Below are 21,429 nucleotides of genomic sequence, written 5' to 3'. Positions count from 1 at the left end.
CTAATATTATGAAACTTTGTCTGTTATTTTGAAACTGCCATTTTCCATATCTCATGACCCGTAGGTAGCACTGTTCTCAACTTTGGCATGGACACTCAGATCATATATATATATTCAGGGCATCGTGGTGAAGACCCATACAGAGTTTCGTAACAATCCATTCCATCCATGTTGTTATAAAATACAGCCAAAATGGCCGATATGGTGAAATTGGATATCAATCATCAAAAGAGACCACTTTTATGATTTTTGGCCAAACAATACAGAAGTTATAATCAAAAATAGCAAATTTTCGTATTTCTGGACCAGTAGGGGGTGCTGCGCCGAAACACTGCATGTTGCCTCAAGTCATGCTCATGACAACATGTACAAAGTTTGGTTTGTCAACTTAATCAACTGAGTGAAACTTTGGACAGGTGGTGGCACTATTTGCGGGATTGTTGCTTTCCCGCAAATGGTTCTATGGGCTGCTTTAGACTTCAATGACGGAAGAATATAATACAGTAACGGATACAATAGGTGCCTAAGCACCTTAAGTGCTTGCCCCCTAACTAAGCACTGTCGGTGCTTGGCCCCTAATACAATGCTTCCTAATAATATCTCCCAGTGGTAGCATGGACAGGGTGAAAAGCAACGGTCCTAGCACTGGGGCCTGCGACACCATACTGAACTTGTGATCCATGTGACATCTCTTCATTTACTGCTACAAACTGATAACGGTCAGATAAGTGTGATTTAAACCATGCCAATGCAGTTCCACTAATGCCAACATAATTCTTGAGTCTATTCAAAGGAATGTTGAGGTCGATAGTATCAAATGTGCTAAGAACTTTTGTAACTATGATGAGAGCAGTCTCAGTACTATGATACAGTCTAAATCCTGACTGGAAATCCTCACAGATAACATGACTTTCTAAAATAGAGCATAATTGTGAAGACAGTGCCTTTTCAAGTATTTTTGACAGAAAGGGTAGATTTGAGATTGGCTTGTAATTGATTTTGTAGGATCACGTATCATTTTTTAAATAAATGGTTTGATAATAGCTTAAAAAGTTAAACTTAAAAAGTTTTTGGTACATATCCTAATGACAAAGATGAATTAATGATATTAAGAAGAGGATCTATGACATCTGGTAGCATCTCTTTTAATAGCCTAGTCGGTATAGGGTTAAGCCAGTGTTTTATAATTGTATTTTATATCAAGAAAAAAAGTATACACTGTATTAATGAAACAAAACCACATAATTGTACTAGACGTGTGCATTTAATGTGGGAAAAAATAACTACTTTAAACCCCAAGTGGATTTACACAAACTGAGACAGTCAAAAAGCGTTAGGTTGTGCCCCGCTTTCCCCTGCAACTTTTACACAGTGGGAAACCAAACAAAGGCGAGTTGAGGCAAACTGGTACTGTGTAGTGGAAAGTGCCCTTAGACAACCAGCCATTGAGTGATCATAGTCTGCTAAGTATCTCATCACTACTTTTAGTGGAACAGAGCAAAAAATGCATTTGACATTGTACTTGCGAGTTTACAAACCTCTTTAATGTTAATTTTGGTGATCTCGAACATCGAAGTCGAACATCATTAGTGCCAAGGTGAATAATAATCTTAGAGAATTTCCGATTAGCTTTAGCCAGCACTTTTAAATTTGTTTTAATGTCAGGCGCTCTGGCTCCCAGTAAACATGTGACTATGGTTGCTAGTGTCACGTTGCACTGCACGCGTGACACATCTGGCGATTCTATTATTTTCAAGTTCTGTGTAATAGAATCGCCATTAATCGGCACTTTCAACAGGATACTCAGTGGGTGAGTCACTGAGTGGGGAGAACCTGTTTGATGTTCTAATCGGAACGGAAGAGCAGTTTTTTGATCCATGGCTATGTGGTCTCACAGTAACCCAGTTGCCCTGCTGTGCGGGCCCTGCAGCCGGAACTGAACAATGTACAGAGTTCACTAAGCTATTCGCATCCAAATCAGTGTCTAAAGCTGTTACATTATCACTACTCTTAGATAAAGTCTGGATGCGTATATCTAATTTTTAAATCTTCTCTGTGAGCCTGACTACCTCTATACATTCATCACATGTGAAGCCCTGTCCGCAAATGTAGAATGATATACTAAACATGTAGCTAAAGTGCAATTGAGAGTGACAGGAGACTGTTTTACCATGTTTGCTGATTAATCCAACTCACTACAGTTGTTGGACTCTATTTACTAATCCAACTAAATTGTTTAATGAATTCAGAAAACAGAAGACCCGGGTACAATGATGGTAAGATAACAGGCTTGCGAAATGCTAATGTGTGATTTAGATTAAAAGCTAGCAATGTCAGATATAATGTGCTAGGCAATATTAGACAATATAGTAATGACTAGGTTATATTTAGCAGTATAAACAACAGGGAATGATATCAAATTAAGATTTAAATGTGAGCAGAGCACACCAGCTAGAAGGCAGACAGGAGCAATCAATCAAGAAATTTCTTACAGTTCTAACGTCTAAAAAAGTGTTTGAGTAATGTGATAAATTATTAAATTATAAAGTAATATAAGCCTAATTGTGTGAAAAAAATTGCCCAAGCTGGGTTCTGTGTGCCATGTGTGACTAACGTTTTGCATGTGTTTGAAATTATTTGAGGAGTTTTTTTTCCCATTGCATGTGTCTGTTCACATGTCTCTTCTTATTTTTTTATGAAGAATACAAGGCTCTGCGACTGACAGGCGGTCTGGATCGATGTGCTGGGAGAGTGGAAATCCACCGCAATGGTAGATGGGGAACAGTGTGTGACACGTGCTGGCAGAAGGAAGAAGCTGCGATGGCCTGTGATATGCTAAATTGTGGAATAGTCAAAAATTTCACAGCCTTTGATCCCCCCTTTAAGCATAAAAATGAAGCACACTGGTATTTTATCTGTGCGCAGAATAGCAAAAACCTATGGCAGTGTCCTGAGCAAATTAACAATGAATTTTTATGCAAGGAATCAAAAGCAGCTGGGCTGATTTGCAACAGTAAGTAACGTTTTGTGTTTTTGCATGTAACATGTAAGATAATATTTTAATAGTTATAGCAACAGCAACCCCAAAACAAATTTTCTTTTCTAATTTTCATTATAGTGGAAAAATAAAATAATTGTTAAAAATGCTTAACACAACACTTAGCATTGACGATGTCTGTCAAACTTCAAAAATATGCTAAATTCCATCTAATAGCTCATACATTGTATTCCAAACCATCTGAAGATTTATTCAAAAATGTCTCCCTTTGTTTCATCCCCCCTTTGTTGGAGATCTCAAACCAAATTGTGTGCGATTGACACCATTATTCACAAGACATGGGAACAATTGTTTCATTTACATTCCCTTTTAAGCGTGATATCCTAAATGATTACACATACGTTATGGCAACTACAAAGTTTAAGGCTGCTCTGATGCTGCTCACTTACACAGAAGCAGCGGCAGACCACTTAAAGGGATAGTTCACTCAGAAATGAAATTAAAGCCATCTTTTACTCACCCTGCTGTTGATTCAATGCCCTATGTCCTTCTATCCCATTCAGATCTCAAAACCAGAAATAAAAGAAAATGGTCCTGCACCTCCTCCTTACTATAATAGCAGTGAATAATCATTAGGTTAAAACATTACAAAAATTATACAAAAATATGACGCAATGATACAGTGAGACCCGCGCCATATATGGAAAGTGTCCAGGAGGCATACTATACGTTTTTGTGAGAAAAAAACTATTATATAGTCAAAACACTGAGCTCAGGTTGCACTGAGCTGATGGTTTGTACCAGTCATTACAAAACACAATCTACAAATAGAAAAAAATCCACAAAGTATTCATGATCTGCAAGTGTAAAACAAGAACAAAAAGATTAAAAATCCATAAATTAACATTTCCTGATTCACAAATACAAATCAGTGATTTGTACTTGAAAACCAGAATTTGAATGAATGTCAAGTGACTTGTTTGCAGGTAAAGATCATGTTTTGTTTGTAGATTGTCACATTTGTTTTCAGAATTCTGACACTATTGTTTCACTTTTGTGACAAAATAATGCCATAATCATTGAAAATGAAGAAACTGTGAGTCAAAAATGCATATTACAATTTGTAAACACAAAACAAGATCTACAAATAAGTTAAAAATCTGCAAACAAACTCCTCATGATCCACAAATGTAAACAAGATCTACAAATAGATAAAAAATCCACAAACAGACTCATGACGTACAAATATAAAATGCCATCTACAAATAGATTTAAAATCTGCAAACCAACTCTTTATGATTCACAAATAGAAATCAGTGACTTGTACTTGACGACCAGGATGTGAATGAATGGAAAGTGATTTGTCTGCGCATGAGGGTCATTATTTGTTTGTAGATCGTGTTGCATTTGTTTTCAGAATTTGGGCACAACTGTTTCGCTGTTTTCCCATTAAAAAATCTTCAAATGCCCTGCTCACAATTTGCAAACAAACACAGCCTAACTTGTATTTTCAAACCACTGTAAAAAGACATTCTTACACATTCTGTGCAAAGCTCAGCATGCAAGTGTTGGGTCCGTGTTTGCAGATCACAGGGCATTCACAGATCACTCTGCACACAGCTACAGATCTTTTTGGCACTATCTTTCCGCAGAGTTGCATGACTACGATCCACACGTGTAGTCAGCCAATCAGGGGTATTGCTTCAATGTGATGCCACGCCCCCTCAATAAGGCCTTTTCAAAATAAGAGCTGACACTTCTCTGATGGGTGGGCTGGGCTCGCTGCCTTTTACCGGTGCTGATGTCAGAGCGCTGGGGAGGGTCGGACCGACCGACGCTCACAAGATGGGTTGTCAGGGAAGCGGGCGATCGACCAAGTAGCGGAGTGACATTTAAAGAATAACTTCAGCGCACCTCAGTACGTCAACGTTATGCACTATCGTTGAAACTGCGCAGAACCGGAGATGACCCATTATGTTTCCCGAACTGCCAAACTGCTGTGTGTGTGTGTGTGTGTGTGTGTGTGTGTGTGCGCGCAACGCCTCACATTACCAGATAATCTGCACCAAACATCGGAACCGATCGAGTCCTGGAAAAAATTTTTTTCCCAGAGTCTCCGGAGGGGAAAATAGGGCATAAATCGGCCTAAAACTCGTGTAGCTTGAGCCAGGCATTAGTAGATCGCCCGCTTCCCTGACAACCCATCTTGTGTGCGTCGGTCGGTCCGACCCTCCCCAGCGCTCTGACACCAGCACCGGTAAATGGCAGCGAGCCCAGTTCAATCATCAGAGAAGTGTCAGCTCTTATTTTGAAAAGGCCTTATTGAGGGGGCGTGGCATCACATTGAAGCAGTACCCCTGATTGGCTGCCTACACGTGTGGATTGTAGCCATGCAACTCTGCAGAAAGATAGTGCCAAAAAGATCTGTGTGCAGAGTGATCTGTGAATGCCCTGTGATCTGCAAACACGGACTCAACACTTGCATGCTGAGCTTTGCACAGAATGTGTAAGAATGTCTTTTTACAGTGGTTTGAAAATACAAGTTAGGCTGTGTTTGTTTGCAAATTGTGAGCAGGGCATTTGAAGATTTTTTAATGGGAAAACAGCGAAACAGTTGTGCCAAAATTCTGAAAACAAATGCAACACGATCTACAAACAAATAATGACCCTCATGCGCAGACAAATCACTTTGCATTCATTCACATCCTGGTCATCAAGTACAAGTCACTGATTTCTATTTGTGAATCATAAAGAGTTTTAAATCTATGCAGATTTTAAATATATTTGTAGATGGCATTTTATATTTGTACGTCATGAAGAGTCTGTTTGTGGATTTTGTAGATTTTGTTTTACATTTGTGGATCATGAGGAGTTTGTTTGCAGATTTTTTTCTTATTTGTAGATCTTGTTTTGTGTTTACAAATTGTAATATGCATTTTTGACTCATAGTCTCTTCATTTTCAATGATTATGGCATTATTTTTTCACAACAGTGAAACAATAGTGTCAGAATTCTGAAAACAAATGTGACACAATCTACAAACAGAACATGATCTTTACCTGCAAACAAGTCACTTCACATTCATTCAAATTCTGGTTTTCAAGTACAAATCACTGATTTGTATTTGTGAATCAGGAAATGTTTATTTGTGGATTTTTAATCTTTTTTTAGACCATGCTTTATATTTGTGGATCACAAAGAGTTTGTTTGAGGACTTTGTATCTATTTGTAGATCTTGTTTTACATTTGCGGATCATGAAAACTTTTTTTGTGGATTTTTTTTCCATTTGTAGATTGTGTTTTGTGTTAAGTTGTAATATCTAATTGTGACTTTTATTCTGTCCATTTTCATTTATTTAAATCAAATAACCCATGGCATTTGGCATCAAAATACCCCCATAGAACTATTCCTTTAAGTGGGTCAGAGGTTCACACAGAAGTTGGACCAGCACAAAGCTGACTCAGAGCAGTCCTATGTAAAACTGCTTCAAGATAAACATTTCTTTTTTTCCAGATTCCCTTGGTCTGCCTGTTCCCACTAGTCAAATACCAACCTCAGCACCAGCAACCACAGGTGATCTTGAATTTTTATAAGTATCCTAAAACAGAAAACTAATACTTGGGAAAAGTAGGGGGGTTAATTTACTGTAGTTTCAGTTATGCCATGGAGAGTAAAATAAAGGTTACATTTTAAGAAAAACAAAGGTAACTTGAATTATATTTATGGTTAGCTGCATTTATGGAAATGGTAAGTAATGTCAGGCAGAAGCATCATTCTTTTGTCACCTCTGGGACTCTTTTCTTTCATCCAGAGATAACGAACCTGGGCAAGTCGCATAGATTCTTCCCATCTCCAGAGTTACTGGGGTGTTTTGTTCTGGGTTTCTTTCTTGTGATTGCAGTTATCACAAATATCCTCCTGTGTCATCATGATAAAAAGAAGAAAGGTAGGTCCAAACCTGCAGACCAACACCATCTAAAGCACAACACGCTTTACAATTTTTTGGCAGAAAACCAACATAATAGGACCATTTAAGCCAATTGTTTGCAATTCTATAATGGATGGGATGGGATGGTAATGTTTTTGTACTGCATCATATTTTTAATTAGAAATGTCAGTGGCCTCTAACATCTTTTATAAATGGATGTTAGATTCTGTGGTATAAAACTTTTTTTCCCCTGTGTTTACTCACTATTAGCTGTTGTGGTCCAGAAGAGATACATGAACCTACAGGCCACAGCTGAAGCTGAGGAAAATAACTACAGAGATTCTGTCCATCTTGTCAAAGTTACAAACAATAGTGGTGATGTTGAGGGTGAGTTTTGCTGGTTATATGTAGATGACAGATACTTAACATTTGTTTTCTGTATTTGTAAATAGTTTTTTTTCTGTGTGCTTGTAGTTCCCATATATCCTCAGCGTGTCTGGCCTCAGAGTAGCATTGAGAGTGGATCGTATGATACGGACTATGAGCAACATGACATCAGTCTGGAAGCGGTTTTTCCTTTATCCACTTTTCACAGTTAGTCATGAAGTTTTATGGACAATATTGGGCAAGCAAAAAAAGCCTAGGGATGGTTGTAACACAGGGTTAGCTTTAACACTGTGAGTTTTTGGAGTTAGAGTTTATGTTTTTGATTAAAGATTACATACGGGTACATGATGTTTTTTATTTATTTAAAGCTGCAGTCTGTAGTTCCCTTTATCGAGGGAACTCGCACTGCGTCATCGTAGATGACACATCGGGGAACGCCCTCGGCGTGACGCTACTGAAATCATTTGAAAAAGCCCAATCTTGATTGGTGTTGCGTCATGACGTAACGAGTGACGGCATACCCAGAGGTATAAAGGGACGCCGGCACAAGCATACACAGCTTCTGCTCTTCAGCGGTTGCGCTCTGTGTTGATCGTTTGTCTATTTGGTGTTGTTTGTACAATAAGTATTAGGTGGCAGGCTCGTGAGCCTCTTAATTCTGTCCCGCGTCTGTTGAGGCAGCGCGGCGGCAGATCAGCGGGCTCGCAAATGAACTTGTCAGTGGGTCTGGGGCTGCTGAGGCACTTTCTCAGTCCCTGCTGACAGAGTTCGGATGTTCTCCGTCCCCGCGTGGAAGCCCGCGCTGCGGCCTCTTCCCTCGGGGTGGAGAACCCGGTGCTTGAGCCGTCTGATTCTGAGGAGTTAGATGTGCTGAGCATTGAGGCGGGTGACGTAAGCACCAAGCACGCTGCTTCATTCATAAAATAGGGGTGCTCGGGCAGTCCCCGAGGGGGCTGCCTGTAGTAACCCGGTGTTCTCCATCCCCGTGCGGAAGCCCGCGATGCAGCTCTTCCCCGGAGTGGAGAACCAGATGCTGGAGCGATCTGATTCCCGAGGAATTAGATGTGCTTAGCGTCGACGGAGTGAAGTAGAAGAGAGCTCGCCACCTCTTAATGCAGGCTTGATCACACGTTGTCGAGGCAGCGCGTGGATTACGGGTCTGCAACAAAAGTGAACACACTCTATCAAGTAAACACGCGGTGTACATGTGATACTGTTTGGCGCGAGGCATGCAGTCAGTGCCTGAGGGTGCTGGCTGTGTTTGTTGAGATATCTCGCAGCGCACAGCCGTGCGTTTTCGAGTGTTTTAGCCTCGCGCCTGTGGGTTTCATCTCGAGGGATGAAAGCCAAATATGTTGTAAACGGGTCGAATCTCGCGTTGCTGAGGCAGCGTGTAGATGGCGATTTGTTAATATACATATTTAAACAGTATCGTCTGGAGATATGGCTGCATTTAATTCTGAGGAATTAAAAATGAAACATTATCTGACTTTGAGGAGTTGGATATGTTCATTCAGCCTATCATTCAGACCATGTTCACTTGAGGGGTGATTAGGGGCATTTAATTCTGAGGAATTAAATGGGATTTATCTGACTTTGAGGAGTTAGATAAGGGGCATTTAATTCTGAGGAATTAAATGGGATTTATCTGACTTTGAGGAGTTAGATTATCAACCTATCATCCAAAAATGTGTTCACAGGGCTTTTTTCATCTAAGAACAGATGAAGCCCCTCTCCCGGGGAGCGATCGAGGTCGCCTCCTCTGTGGAGTTTTATGGAAGTCGATGCTGTGATCCGCCGTCTACGATGCTCGGGCCACATTGACTTCCAGCGGACGCATGCTGCCTTAGCAGCCTCTAGAAAGACGGCAGCTGGGCAGCAAACGCGTTCAAACATTGAAAATCCTCCCCGACTAAGCCCTGCCGGGTGGCCGCTTCAGGGGGTCGGGCAGGAGGCTCGGTGGGTACCAGAGACCAGCCTTGAGAGGCTGGTTCCCCTAGTAGAATATCTCGGCGCATGGTTATGCTCCCGAATATATCTGCTGGGGCCCTGTGTACCGTGGGCAAAGGGGTACTGACTGCAGTTCAGTGTTCCAATACCAGTCATTGGTGTGGTCTGAATTGTGGTGTGGTGTGCCCAGCCCAGTGGCCGGCTGGCTGGAAGTCGATGCTGCGATCCGCCGTTTATGACGCTCGGGCCACATTGACTTCAAGCGAACGCATGCTGCTCTAGCCGCCTCTAGAAAGATTGCAGCTGGGCAGCGACCGCGTTCGCACACCGAAAATCCTCCCTGACTAGCCCTGCCGGGTGGCCGCTTCAGGGGGTCGGGCAGGAGGTTCGGTGGGTACCGGAGACCAGCCTTGAGAGGCTGGTTCCCCTAGTAGAATATTTCGGCGCTCACTTTCACATCGTGCGCAGATCCAGTTCGAGGACTGGTTCGTCACGATGGATCTAAAGACGCATATTCCATTTCCCCATCCTTCCTCCCCACAGGAGGTCCTGAGGTTCGCTTTCGGGGGCGAAGCGTACCAATATCGGGTTCTCCATTCGACTTAGCTCTTTCACCCCTCACCTTCGCGAAGTGCATGGATGCAGCTCTGGCTCTGTTTAGACTCCAGGGCATCATGTACTCAGTTATATCGACGACTGGCTCATTCTGGCCAGGTCGTACGATAGGGCGGTTCGGCATCGAGGTGTCGTTCTGGCCCATATGAGGTGCTTGGGGGTGGGGACTCAACACAGTGTTGACGCCCTCCCAAGGGACTACGTTCCTGGGAGTCGTATGAGACTTAAAACGAGGCAGGCGCTATGGTCCCTGCACGTATCGAGTCCATACTGGCGGAGGTCTCCGAGTAGAGCTAGGCCGCAGCCTCACTGTGAAGCAGTTCCAGAGACTGCTGGGTATCATGGCAGCAGCGTCCAGCGTGATTCCGCTCGGCCTGCTCCACATGAGACCCCTACAGTGGTGGCTGAAGACCAAGCCCTTCCGTAGCAGGGTAACGCACAGATGCGTTTGTTTGTTCCCTCGTCATATGGAAGAAACCTTGGATTCTGTACCTAGGGCTAGTGTTGGGAGCATCATGTTGCCGGAAACCGTTCAACAGATTCCCGGCATTCCCCGGCATTCATCCTGGCACATCTACTGCCTGGAAATGCTGGCGGTCTAGAAGGTTCTGAGGAGCTTTCTCCCGGACCTCCGCGGCCACCATGTCCTGATATGATCCGACAGCACTGCCGTGGTATCGTATCTAAATCGTCAGGGGGGTCTGAGACCGCGCCCTCTGTACAGACTGGCGCATCAGGTCCTCCTGGGGTCCCAAGGGAAACTGTTGTCACTCAGAATCCCTGGGGACCAGTATCAGGGAGCAGACATCCTGTCGAGGCAGGGGCTGAGGCCCGGGGATTGGAGGCATCCGGCTCCATTGGGCCTGGATGCCATGTTACAGACGTGGCCGAGGCTGCGTCTGTACGCATTTCCCCGATCGCTCTGCTCCCGGGAGTTCTGGAGCGGGTCCGCCGGGAAGGCAGCCGCCTGCTATTGTTAGCACCCCGGTGGCCGTCCAGAGTAGGTTCTCCGATATCTTAAGTTCTGCTAGACGACCTTCCAGGGCGGATTCCTTTGAGAAGGGATCTGCTGACTCAGGCAGGGGGCACGATACCACCCCCAGCCGGAGTTATGGAACCTATGGGTCTGGCCTCTGAGGGGGCACAGCTCATAGAGGGGAGTCTGTCAGCACGCGTCGTTGAGACCCTACTCAGATCTAGGGCTCCTTGCAATAGGAGGCTGTACAACCTGAAGTGGAAGGTGTTTCCACTTGGTGTTGGGACCGTGAGGTGAATCCAGTTAACTGCGCAGTGGCTTCAGTACTGGAGTTTCTCCAATATCGGGTCTCTGCCGGGCTTACCCCGTCCACTCTTATGGTGTATGTGGCAGCGATAGGGGCTTCCACACACCGTTAGGTGAGGGACCTCTGGGGAGGCACCATTGGTTGTACGATTCCTTCCTCCGCCTCATGTGACGGCAGATGTGGGCAGGCTTCACCTCCTCTGCCCGCTTCGGGCATTGAAGATCTATCGGGAGAGGTCTGCCCAGTGGAGGAAGTCAGACCATTAGACTTTACAGTCTGCACCTCCCGGCGACACCAGGCGCCAGGGTGCTCGCCTCCTGAGTATGCACTTCGGTCCATACCAAGGGGCTCAAGATAGGCGAGGACTAGTGGGTACTCGTTCCCCGATGTGTCATCTACGTTGACGCAGTGCGAGTTCCCTCGATAAAGGGAACGTCTCGGGTTATGCATATAACCCATGTTCCCTGAGAGGGAACGAGACACTGCGTCTCGTAGCCCCGCCTATCGACAGAGCGTCCCGCTTCATCGCAGTATCTGTGTATGCTTGTGCCGGCGTCCCTTTATACCTCCGGGTATGCCGTCACTCGTTACGTCATGACGCAACACCAATCAAGATTAGGCTTTTTCAAATGATTTCAGTAGTGTCACGCCGAGGGCGTTCCCCGATGTGTCATCTACGATGACGCAGTGTCTCGTTCCCTCTCAGGGAACATGGGTTATATGCATAACCCGAGACGTTTTTCTCTTTGGTTCTCTTTGTCGCCATCTCTGTTCGAAAACTGCAATTGCAGTTTTTTGCGGAACTATCAACTCTACGTGTGTAGTGCCCCGGTCGGCACAGCGTGGAGGAATCAAATGTGCAGCTGTTAGGAGAAGCGTTGTCAGTCACCCGGTGTGGATACGGTCATTCACAATCACAGACTTTACTGTTTGAAAGTATGACCGACATAAGAATGTCATCTGAACAAGTAAGTAGCTCAAAAGTAGATTTTGTTCTGACCAACTAAGGAGAAAAAAACATTGCAATACATTGCGATGATTAATCTAACAATTGTTTATCATATCACGTCAAACTGCAAATTATACTTTTTCAAACTGTTAATGTTGTCAGGATTGCGTGACTACATTTAATGTGTATTAGGGCTACCTGTAGTACAGTTTCCATTTCTGTGCAGTCTAATTTCTAATCGTCATATACCAACACATTAATGTGGAGTAACTTTAGAGGTGAAGCTCCCTCTCATAGCAAGCATAAAATAACTGATGTTACCATAATGCACATAGCAAAACGAGAAAGGCACAACAAAGGAAAACTCCTTAACTGGATGAATTAAGCAAACAGGTGTGCTACTGTTACATAGCCTAAATCAACCATTGAAATGTCTTACCTGTTCAGCAGAAAAAAAGCTGGAAAAACCGTTCAAAACACGGAGTTCCTGCCACCTTTAATTATCCTTGATTTCGCATCACCCGGGTGAAGTCCCTTTTTTTCACTCCGAAATCCGAAGACTTTTGCATTTTACAACGGATGAATCTCCAGTTGTCAGTGGTGACTGTCGTTTGAACCTTTTTGGATCCGCCATCATATTGATAAGTTTAATTATATCAAGTGGTGTGAGAAAAGGCTATCTCCACTTCCAACATCCTCACATGCGATGTTTTGAACACTGGCTGGTTATGTACTTATTTATTTTGGATAATTTTTAACTCATTTTTAAAAGTTACGGACTGCAGCTTTAAATAATGATGTGCTTGACATACTGTATATATACACTAAAAAAAATAACTCATTGGACGACAAAATTTAATTGAGGTTATAATTGAATTGAATTCAGGTTTTAATTGAATAAATTTAAACTCAATTAAATTGATTGTTAATCCAATCAATTTAATTGATTGGATTAACATCCAATCAATATGTGTAGCCCCAAATAATAAAAATCTAATTCATGCAATGAAATGTAATTGAGTTGGTCAAACTTAGTTTTGGACAATGTAATTGAGTTGGTCCAACTCAATTTTATCAAATACAGTTTGCTATATTTTTATACTTATGACATTACTTTTTTGAACGTGTCATACTTTCATCATCATACACAATGTATATAATGAAATTTAAGAAAAGGCTGACGCAACGCCTACCAGTAGCATATGTCATTGAGTGCCCACATTCTAAACCCAGGCACCACTCTTCAGCAAAATGGTAACCACAGAATTCAAAAAACATTACAGAAACTCCTCTAAATGTCCAATATAACTGAACATTAAACACTAACATTAACTTACAACATCTTTCCCTTTACAGAAAACCATAAATTAACACTTTAATCCCTAAATTTACTCTCATAATTTAGTCCCTTGCAAAGCATGCTGGGAACTACAGATCCACTGCCCAGTTAGTTATGTCAACACAAATATTTTATGTAGTTTTAACACAAATTAATTAGGTAAACTTCAGTTTCAAATATATTAGGTTGACTGAACACAATTAAATTTAATTTAATCAAAATTAGATATGTTTAATTAAAGTGAACATAATTTAAATGTGTCGTATCTATGAAGGGCCTGAACCATTTTTTGAGTGTATATATAATACTGCAACATTCAGTTAACACATATGTTAGAGCTAAAGGTGTTACAACCATCTCCATTCTCCCCTATAAAAAAATATTGTTGTAAAATCCAATGCTGGGGAATAAACAAGTAATGTGAGTTAGGTAGTAAAGAAATGCATTGCTTTTAAATTTACCATTTATTTTAAATGGATCACAAATTACTTTGTTCCATTTCAAGGGAACTCAACGCTGTGTCATGGTTGTGGACACTACAGAACAAGTTGTAACATGTTCTGGATGATCGACTGAATATACCATATAACTCTTCAGATATAGAAGCATAAAGCATATTCAAAATCTAACCTCTCAGAGTGTGCTTCTGGTTTAACATGAGATTATTGTGTACATTTTATATATATATATATATATATATATATATATATATATATATATATATATATATATATATATATATATATATATATATAAATTAAAAAAACAAACAAGCAGGCCCACCCCAGGTGAGAAAAAGTAAAATAACATGTTAATTAAAATAAAAAGTAACTAAGTAATGCCATTAGTAACTTTTATCGGAAGTAAAGCAATATATTGTAATGCATTATATTTAAAGTAACTTTCCCCAGCATTAAAAAAAGAGTAGACAGTACTATAACTTTACTTCTCTCTTCTTTCTCATGTAGACTCAATGCGGTACAGTGCAGATGGTAAAACGCCCATTGTAAAAGCCACAAACCTGAACAGTGTAATGGAGGAGGGTAAGAAGGAGAAGGTTTTATTTGACTTTGTTCTTTATATTATTTCAGTTGTTTGTATGTAAGTACACTGTTTTGCCAACAGTATTGCGACACCCCTCCGAATCATTGAATTCAGGTGTTCAAATCACTTGCATAGCCACACTTTGTATGAACTTCAGATTAGCTCACAAACAGTTCCTAGAGAGCTTCATGGAATGGGCTTCCCTGGCCAAGCAGCTACATCTAAGCCTTACCTCCCCAAGTGCAATTTAAAGCGTTGGATGCAGTGGTGTAAAGGGCTGGACTCTAGAGTGGAGACATGTTCTCTGGAGTGACGAATCATACTTGTCTGGCTTATGTGTCTGGGTTTGGCAGTTGCCAAGAGAACAGTACAGGGGTTGCGCTTGGCCTCTAAATTCCAGTGAAAGGAACTCTTAATGTTTCCGCAATAATTTTTGGACAATTTCATGCTCCCAACTTTGTAGGAAAAGTTTAGGGATGGCCCTTTCTGTTTCAACATGACTGTGCACAAGTGCACAAAGCAAGGTCCATAAAGACATGGATGAGTGAGTTTGGTGTGGAAGAACTTGACTGGCCTGCACAGAGCCATGACCTCAACCCAACAGAAGAATTCTTCTAGAAGAATGGTCAAAAATCCCATAAATGCACTCATAAACCTTGTGGAAGCCTTGCCTGAAGAGTTGAAGCTGTTATAGCTGCAATGGGTGGGCCAACTCCATATTATACCATACAGAGTAAAGAATGGGCAGTCAGTAGTTCATGTGCATGCAGACTAACCCAAAACCTTTTGCAATATAGTGTATGTAATATATAAATGTATATGTGTAACATCAACATCCTCAATATCAACATTCTGATTACTTTCTTAATATCATTCTTGATCTTTCTGTGATGTGTTCATATAAACCAAAAAAATCTGCATGTGATTTCACAAGGTCACAAATTCATATAATCCTCAAGTGTAAATTGCTGTAGTTAAACAAAATTGTCTTGTTCATAAAGGAAGGGTAAGACTAATTAATTACATTTGGTTGTCCTAATTGGAAATCTCAAACAAAACAGAATCTATATCTATAGAATCTGTATCTATAGAAATACAGGTTCTTCTCAAAAAATTAGCATATTGTGATGAAGTTCATTATTTTCCATAATGTAATGATAAAAATTAAACTTACATATATTTTAGATTCATTGCACACCAACTGAAATATTTCAGGTCTTTTATTGTTTTAATACTGATGATTTTGGCATACAGCTCATGAAAACCCAAAATTCCTATCTCAAATAATTTGCATATTTCATCCTACCAATAAAAGAAAAGTGTTTTTAATACAAAAAGTCAACCTTCAAATAATTATGATCAGTTATGCACTCAATACTTGATCGGGAATCCTTTTACAGAAATGACTGCTTCAATGCGGCGTGGCATGGAGGCAATCAGCCTGTGGCACTGCTGAGGTGTTATGGAGGCCCAGGATGCTTTTATAGCAGCCTTAAGCTCATCCAGAGTGTTGGTTCTTGCGTCTCTCAACTTTCTCTTCACAATATCCCACAGATTCTTTAATGGGGTTCATGTCAGGAGAGTTGGCAGGCAATTGAGCACAGTAATACCATGGTCAGTAAACCATTTACCAGTGGTTTTGGCACTGTGAGCAGGTGCCAGGTTGTGCTGAAAAACGAAATCATCTCCATAAAGCTTTTCAGCAGATGGAAGCATGAAGTGCTCCAAAATCTCCTGATAGCTAGCTGCATTGACCCTGCCCTTGATAAAACACAGTGAACCAACACCAGCAGCTGACATGGCACCCCAGACCATCACTAACTGTGGGTAGTTGACAATGGACTTCAGGCATTTTGGCATTTCCTTCTCCCCAGTCTTCCTCCAGACTCTGGCACCTTGATTTCCAAAAGACATGCAAAATTTGCTTTCATCCAAAAAAGTACTTTGGACCACTGAGCAACACTCCAGTGCTGCTTCTCTGTAGCTCAAAAGTGACTTGACCTGGGGAATGCGGCACCTGTAGCCCATTTCCTGCACACACCTGTGCACGGTGGCTCTGGATGTTTCTACTCCAGACTCAGTCCACTGCTTCTGCAGGTCCCCCAAGGTCTGGAATCGGTCCTTCTCCATAATCTTCCTCTGGTTCCGGTCACCTCTTCTCGTTGTGCAGTGTTTTTTGCCACACTTTTTCCTTCACACAGACTTCCCTCTGAGGTGCCTTGATACAGCACTCTCGGAACAGCCTATTCGTTCAGAAATTTCTTTCTGTGTCTTACCCTCTCAGGTCGGCAGTCTTACCCATGATTGTGGTTTCGAGTAATGAACCAGGCTGGGAGTTTTTAAAAGCCTCAGGAATCTTTTGCAGGTGTTTAGAGTTAATTAGTTGATTCAGATGATTAGGTTAATAGCTCGTTTAGAGAACCTTTTCATGATATGCTAATTTTTTGAGATTTTGGGTTTTCATGAGCTGTATGCCAAAATCATCAGTATTAAAACAATAAAAGACCTGAAATATTTCAATTGGAGTGCAATGAATCTAAACTATATGAAAGTTTAATTTTCATCATTACATTATGGAAAATAATGAACTTCATCACAATATGCTATTTTTTTTGAGAAGGACCTGTATATGTACCAAATGAATTATTGATTAACCATTAAGTTCAGTTGGATTAAATAATAGATATGTACAACTCCAAATCAGAAAAGGTTGGGACAGTTTGGAAAACGCAAATAAAAAAAGAAAGTAGTGATTTCTAAATTTACTTTGACTTATATTTCGTTGCAGACAATATGAACACAAAATGTTTCATGTTTTGTCTGGTCAACTTCATGTAATTTGTAAATATGCATCCTTTCCTGCCATTTAGACCTGCAACACATTTCAAAAAAAGTTGGGACAGGAGCAATTTAGGGCTAGCAATGAGGTAAAATGGTTAAAAAATGATGTGATTTGAAACAGGTGATGTCAACTGGTGATTGTAATTATGGTTTGGTACAAAAGCAGCATCCAAGAAAGGTCTAATCCTTTAGGAGCAAAGATGGACTGAGGATCGCCAGTTTGCCAACAAATACATGAGAAAATTATCAAAATGTTTAAGAACAATGTTCCTCAAAGAAAGATAGGAAGAGATTTGGATATTTCACATTCAACATTGCATAACATAATTACAATTTCAGTGTGTAAAGGACAAGGCCGCAAGCCTAAGCTGAACAACCGTGATCTCTGATCCTTTACACGGCACTGCATCAAGAATCGTCATTCATCTATAAGCGATATCACCACATGGGCTGAGGACTACTTTGGCAAACCTTTGTCAAGTACCACAATACGTAGTTACATCCACAAATGCCAGTTAAAACTGCCAAAAGGAAGCCCTATGTAACAGTGTCCAGAAGCGCTGTCGAATTCTCTGGGCTCAGAGGCATCTGGGATGGACCATCACACAGTGGATATCTGTACTGTGGTCAGATGAATCAGTATTTTTTGGGAGGAATGGACGCTGTGATGGACGCTGTGCCCTCCGGACCAAAGAGAAAAAAGGATCATCCAGACTGTTACCAGCAACAAGTCCAAAAGCCAGGGTCTGTCATGGTATGGGGTTGTGTCAGTGCCCTTGGCAAAGGTAACTTGCACTTCTGTGAAGGCACCATTAATGCTGAAAAGTACATCAAGATTTTGGAGCATAATATGCTGCCTTCAAGAAGACATCTTTTCCAGGGACGTCCATGCATATTTCAACAAGACAATACAAAACCACATTCTGTACACATTACAAAGTCCTGGCTGCGGAGGAAGAGGGTACAGGTACTTGCTGGCCTGCCTGCAGTCCGGACCGGTCTCCAAATAGAGAATGTTTGGTGCATTTTGAAGAGCAAAATGCGACAACAAAGACCCCGTACTGCTGCCTATCTTAAGACTTGTTTGCAGAAAGAAAGGGACAAAATTACACCTGAAACACTTCATCACTTGGTGTCTTCAGTCCCTAAACGTCTTTTAAGTGTTGTGAAAAGGAATGGCAACATTACAAAGTGGTAAATGCTTTACTGTCCCAACTTTTTTTGAAATGTGATGCAGGTCTGAATGACAGGAAAGGATGCATATTTACAAATGACATGAAGTTGACCAGACAAAACATGAAATATTTTGTGTTCATATTGTCTGCAATGAAATACAAGTCAAAGTAAATTTAGAAATCACTTATTTTTTTAAATAATTTTTTTTTTGCATTTTCCATACTGTCCCAACTTTTTCTGATTTGGGGTTGTATTAAACTGAACGAAAAGAGATGCAAATCATAAATTTGATAATAATGGCATTGTGAAAGAAGGATTATGAAAAAGTTCACAATTCAAAGAGTTTTGACAATGTAACACTTGCTTGTGAAAATTGCACCAAAGCAATTAAAAATTGCTGACATGACATTTTGTTGACAAATTGTTGTACACTTAAATACTGTTGGGTCTTATGCAGCTCTCCCGGCAGAGGTCTCAGTGAAAGGATACCAACAAATCTGTGACACTTCCTATGATCATGATGCACATCAGATGTGTGGATCTGCTACAAGTAATTAGAATTATTTATATATAACAACATTTTGACTAACATACATGTCTTTAACTATATTATTGTTTACATTTGTTATATGAATGGCCTTGATGAGCACAGTGGACTCATTTGAGTCATCCTGCACCTCATCAGGAGAATGCTATGAGAACGCAGGCACATATGCGCAGGACCTGTGCTCGCTGGAGTCTGCGGAATGTTATGAAAATACAGGAGAAAATCGAGAGCGTCTACAAACTGCAGGTATTAAAATGTCCCAGGATTTTCGTTCTCTTTAGAAAATCTGTTAAATACATAGAACTTATGAAAAAAATAAGCAGTACTATACAAGCTAGAGTGCTTGTGCTACCTACAGAATGCTGAGTGCCGTTGTTTCGCAGGTGGATTCACAGCTCTGGTCCATGTGTGTAATCACAGCTATGCTAATATATTTAGTTAAACAGTTTAGTTCAACACTTTAGTTTACTTTTTTCACTATTAAGTTGTTTATTAGCATGCAGGCTGTTTATTAGTACTTGTAAAGCACGTATTCATGCCTTATTCTGCATGACCGTATTCTACATCCCTTACTCTAACCCAATACCCAAAGGGTTAGTTTACCCAAAAATTTAATTTATATCATTAATGACTCACCCTAATGTCGTTCACACCCGTAAGACCTCCATTCATCTTCGGAACACAGTTTAAGACATTATATATTCAGTCCTAGAGCATATGAAAGTGTATGCAAACTATACTGTCCATGTCCAGAAAGGTAATAAAAACATAATCAAAGTAGTCCTTATGTGATACAATTTAGTTAATAAGAATCTCTTGAAGCATCGAAAATACATTTTGGTCCAAAAATCACAAAAACTACGACTTTATTCAGCATTGTCTTCTCTTCTTGGTTTGTTTTCAATCCTCAAATAAAGATTCAAACGGTTATGAATCAGCGCATTTATTTATGATTTGGATTGCAATGTCACATGATTTCAGCAGTTTGGCAATTTGACATGCGATCCAAAGCATGAATCAATACGCTGATTCATAACCATTTCAAATGTTTTTATTTGAGGACTGAAAACAAACCAGGATGAGAAGACAATGCTGAAAAATTGTAAGCATTACTGCAACATGATACTTCAGAGTTTAAGTTTAAAATTACTAATTCCAAGCATAAAATCAAGAAGTAGTTTCCATAATGTAGCTGAATAGAACACTTCAGCCATCTACAGGGGATTATTGTCATTACATAATTTTGAACTGACATGAAATTGTTATTTTTCTTTTTTCCTTAGATGGAAGCAATCTGGAACCAAATACATTATAAATTCTCATATTATTTTTGTTTCAGCTTCTAGAAATGCATATTTTGCTTAATTTAGAAAATAAATATCACAAGAACACAGAGTTAAACTATTTCAAATTAATCTTTATAATGTCAGATAACTTTGATAGAATGGTATGTAATGGATTTCAATCAATCAATCAATCAATCAATCAATCAATCAATCAATCAATCAATCAATCAATCAATCAATCAATCAATCAATCAATCAATCAATCAATCAATCAATCAATCAATCAATCAAACAGCTGTCAGCTGATAAATTTAAGTACACGATTAGTTAATACCAATTTAGCTCGACCATAACCAAGCAATGCTTAATTTTGTTCAGTCTGTGGTGTAATATGTTGCATTAGCAATTAAAGAAAAAAAGACTTAAGCAAAACATGGTCAGGTCAAAGTGTTTTTAATCAATTTTATTGGTAGTCCGAGTTTTTTTTTTTTTTTTTTTTTTTGGTACTTTTAACAGTCAGTTTATTCCTTTCCTTTATACACTCCTGCTCTGTCATTCACAAACGGCAAATCTCCCTGTCTTGCGCATAGCTATATGCAATCCATCGGAAATTGCAAAAGTTCTATAGAAGCAATTAAAACAAGATACACTTTTACAGCTAACGGTGGGGTACATAAAATCTAAATAACTTAAAACTGACTAAAAAGAGCATAATTTTGTTGTTAATGTTTTCTTAAACAAATAACAAGCAGGTGCGTTTTTAGGATTTTCCTTTTAGGGGGGCTTAGGCATTGAGGGTAGCCTATGAAAAAAAAAAAAAAAACACTTTAGTTTGGGGTCCAAATTGCGCTATTAACTAGTAGTTTACTAACATGCATACCAATAGGGTATGGGCTGTTAATTATTACGTATAAAGCTAATATTAATACCTTATTGCATGGCCATATTGTAGCCTACATGCATTAATCGTACCAAATAATGTAGGCAGGTTTATAATCACCAAAATCCCAAATGTTAGGGGGGTTCAGGGGCATGGTCCCCCAAGAAAATTTGAATTCTATTATCTACATATGTGCATTTTAAGA

General features: G+C 40.4%; 1 protein-coding gene across 1 annotated transcript in view; it reads left to right on the top strand.

Moving 5' to 3' along the window:
- LOC137048182 (T-cell differentiation antigen CD6-like) overlaps positions 1 to 21,429 on the top strand; it is a 60,807-nt gene that overhangs the window by 34,440 nt on the left and 4,938 nt on the right. Inside the window, exons 6-13 of the mRNA XM_067426220.1 lie at positions 2,702 to 3,013; positions 6,513 to 6,572; positions 6,811 to 6,945; positions 7,198 to 7,314; positions 7,402 to 7,521; positions 14,419 to 14,493; positions 18,969 to 19,061; positions 19,164 to 19,304. Coding sequence (XP_067282321.1) covers positions 2,702 to 3,013; positions 6,513 to 6,572; positions 6,811 to 6,945; positions 7,198 to 7,314; positions 7,402 to 7,521; positions 14,419 to 14,493; positions 18,969 to 19,061; positions 19,164 to 19,304 — 1,053 coding nt within the window. The remainder of the gene's footprint in view (positions 1 to 2,701; positions 3,014 to 6,512; positions 6,573 to 6,810; positions 6,946 to 7,197; positions 7,315 to 7,401; positions 7,522 to 14,418; positions 14,494 to 18,968; positions 19,062 to 19,163; positions 19,305 to 21,429) is intronic.

Source organism: Pseudorasbora parva, chromosome 19, assembly GCF_024679245.1.
Source record: "Pseudorasbora parva isolate DD20220531a chromosome 19, ASM2467924v1, whole genome shotgun sequence".
NCBI lineage: Eukaryota > Metazoa > Chordata > Actinopteri > Cypriniformes > Gobionidae > Pseudorasbora > Pseudorasbora parva.
The sequence above is the reverse complement of the archived record's forward strand: the minus strand, read 5'-3'. Positions and strand labels throughout refer to the sequence as shown.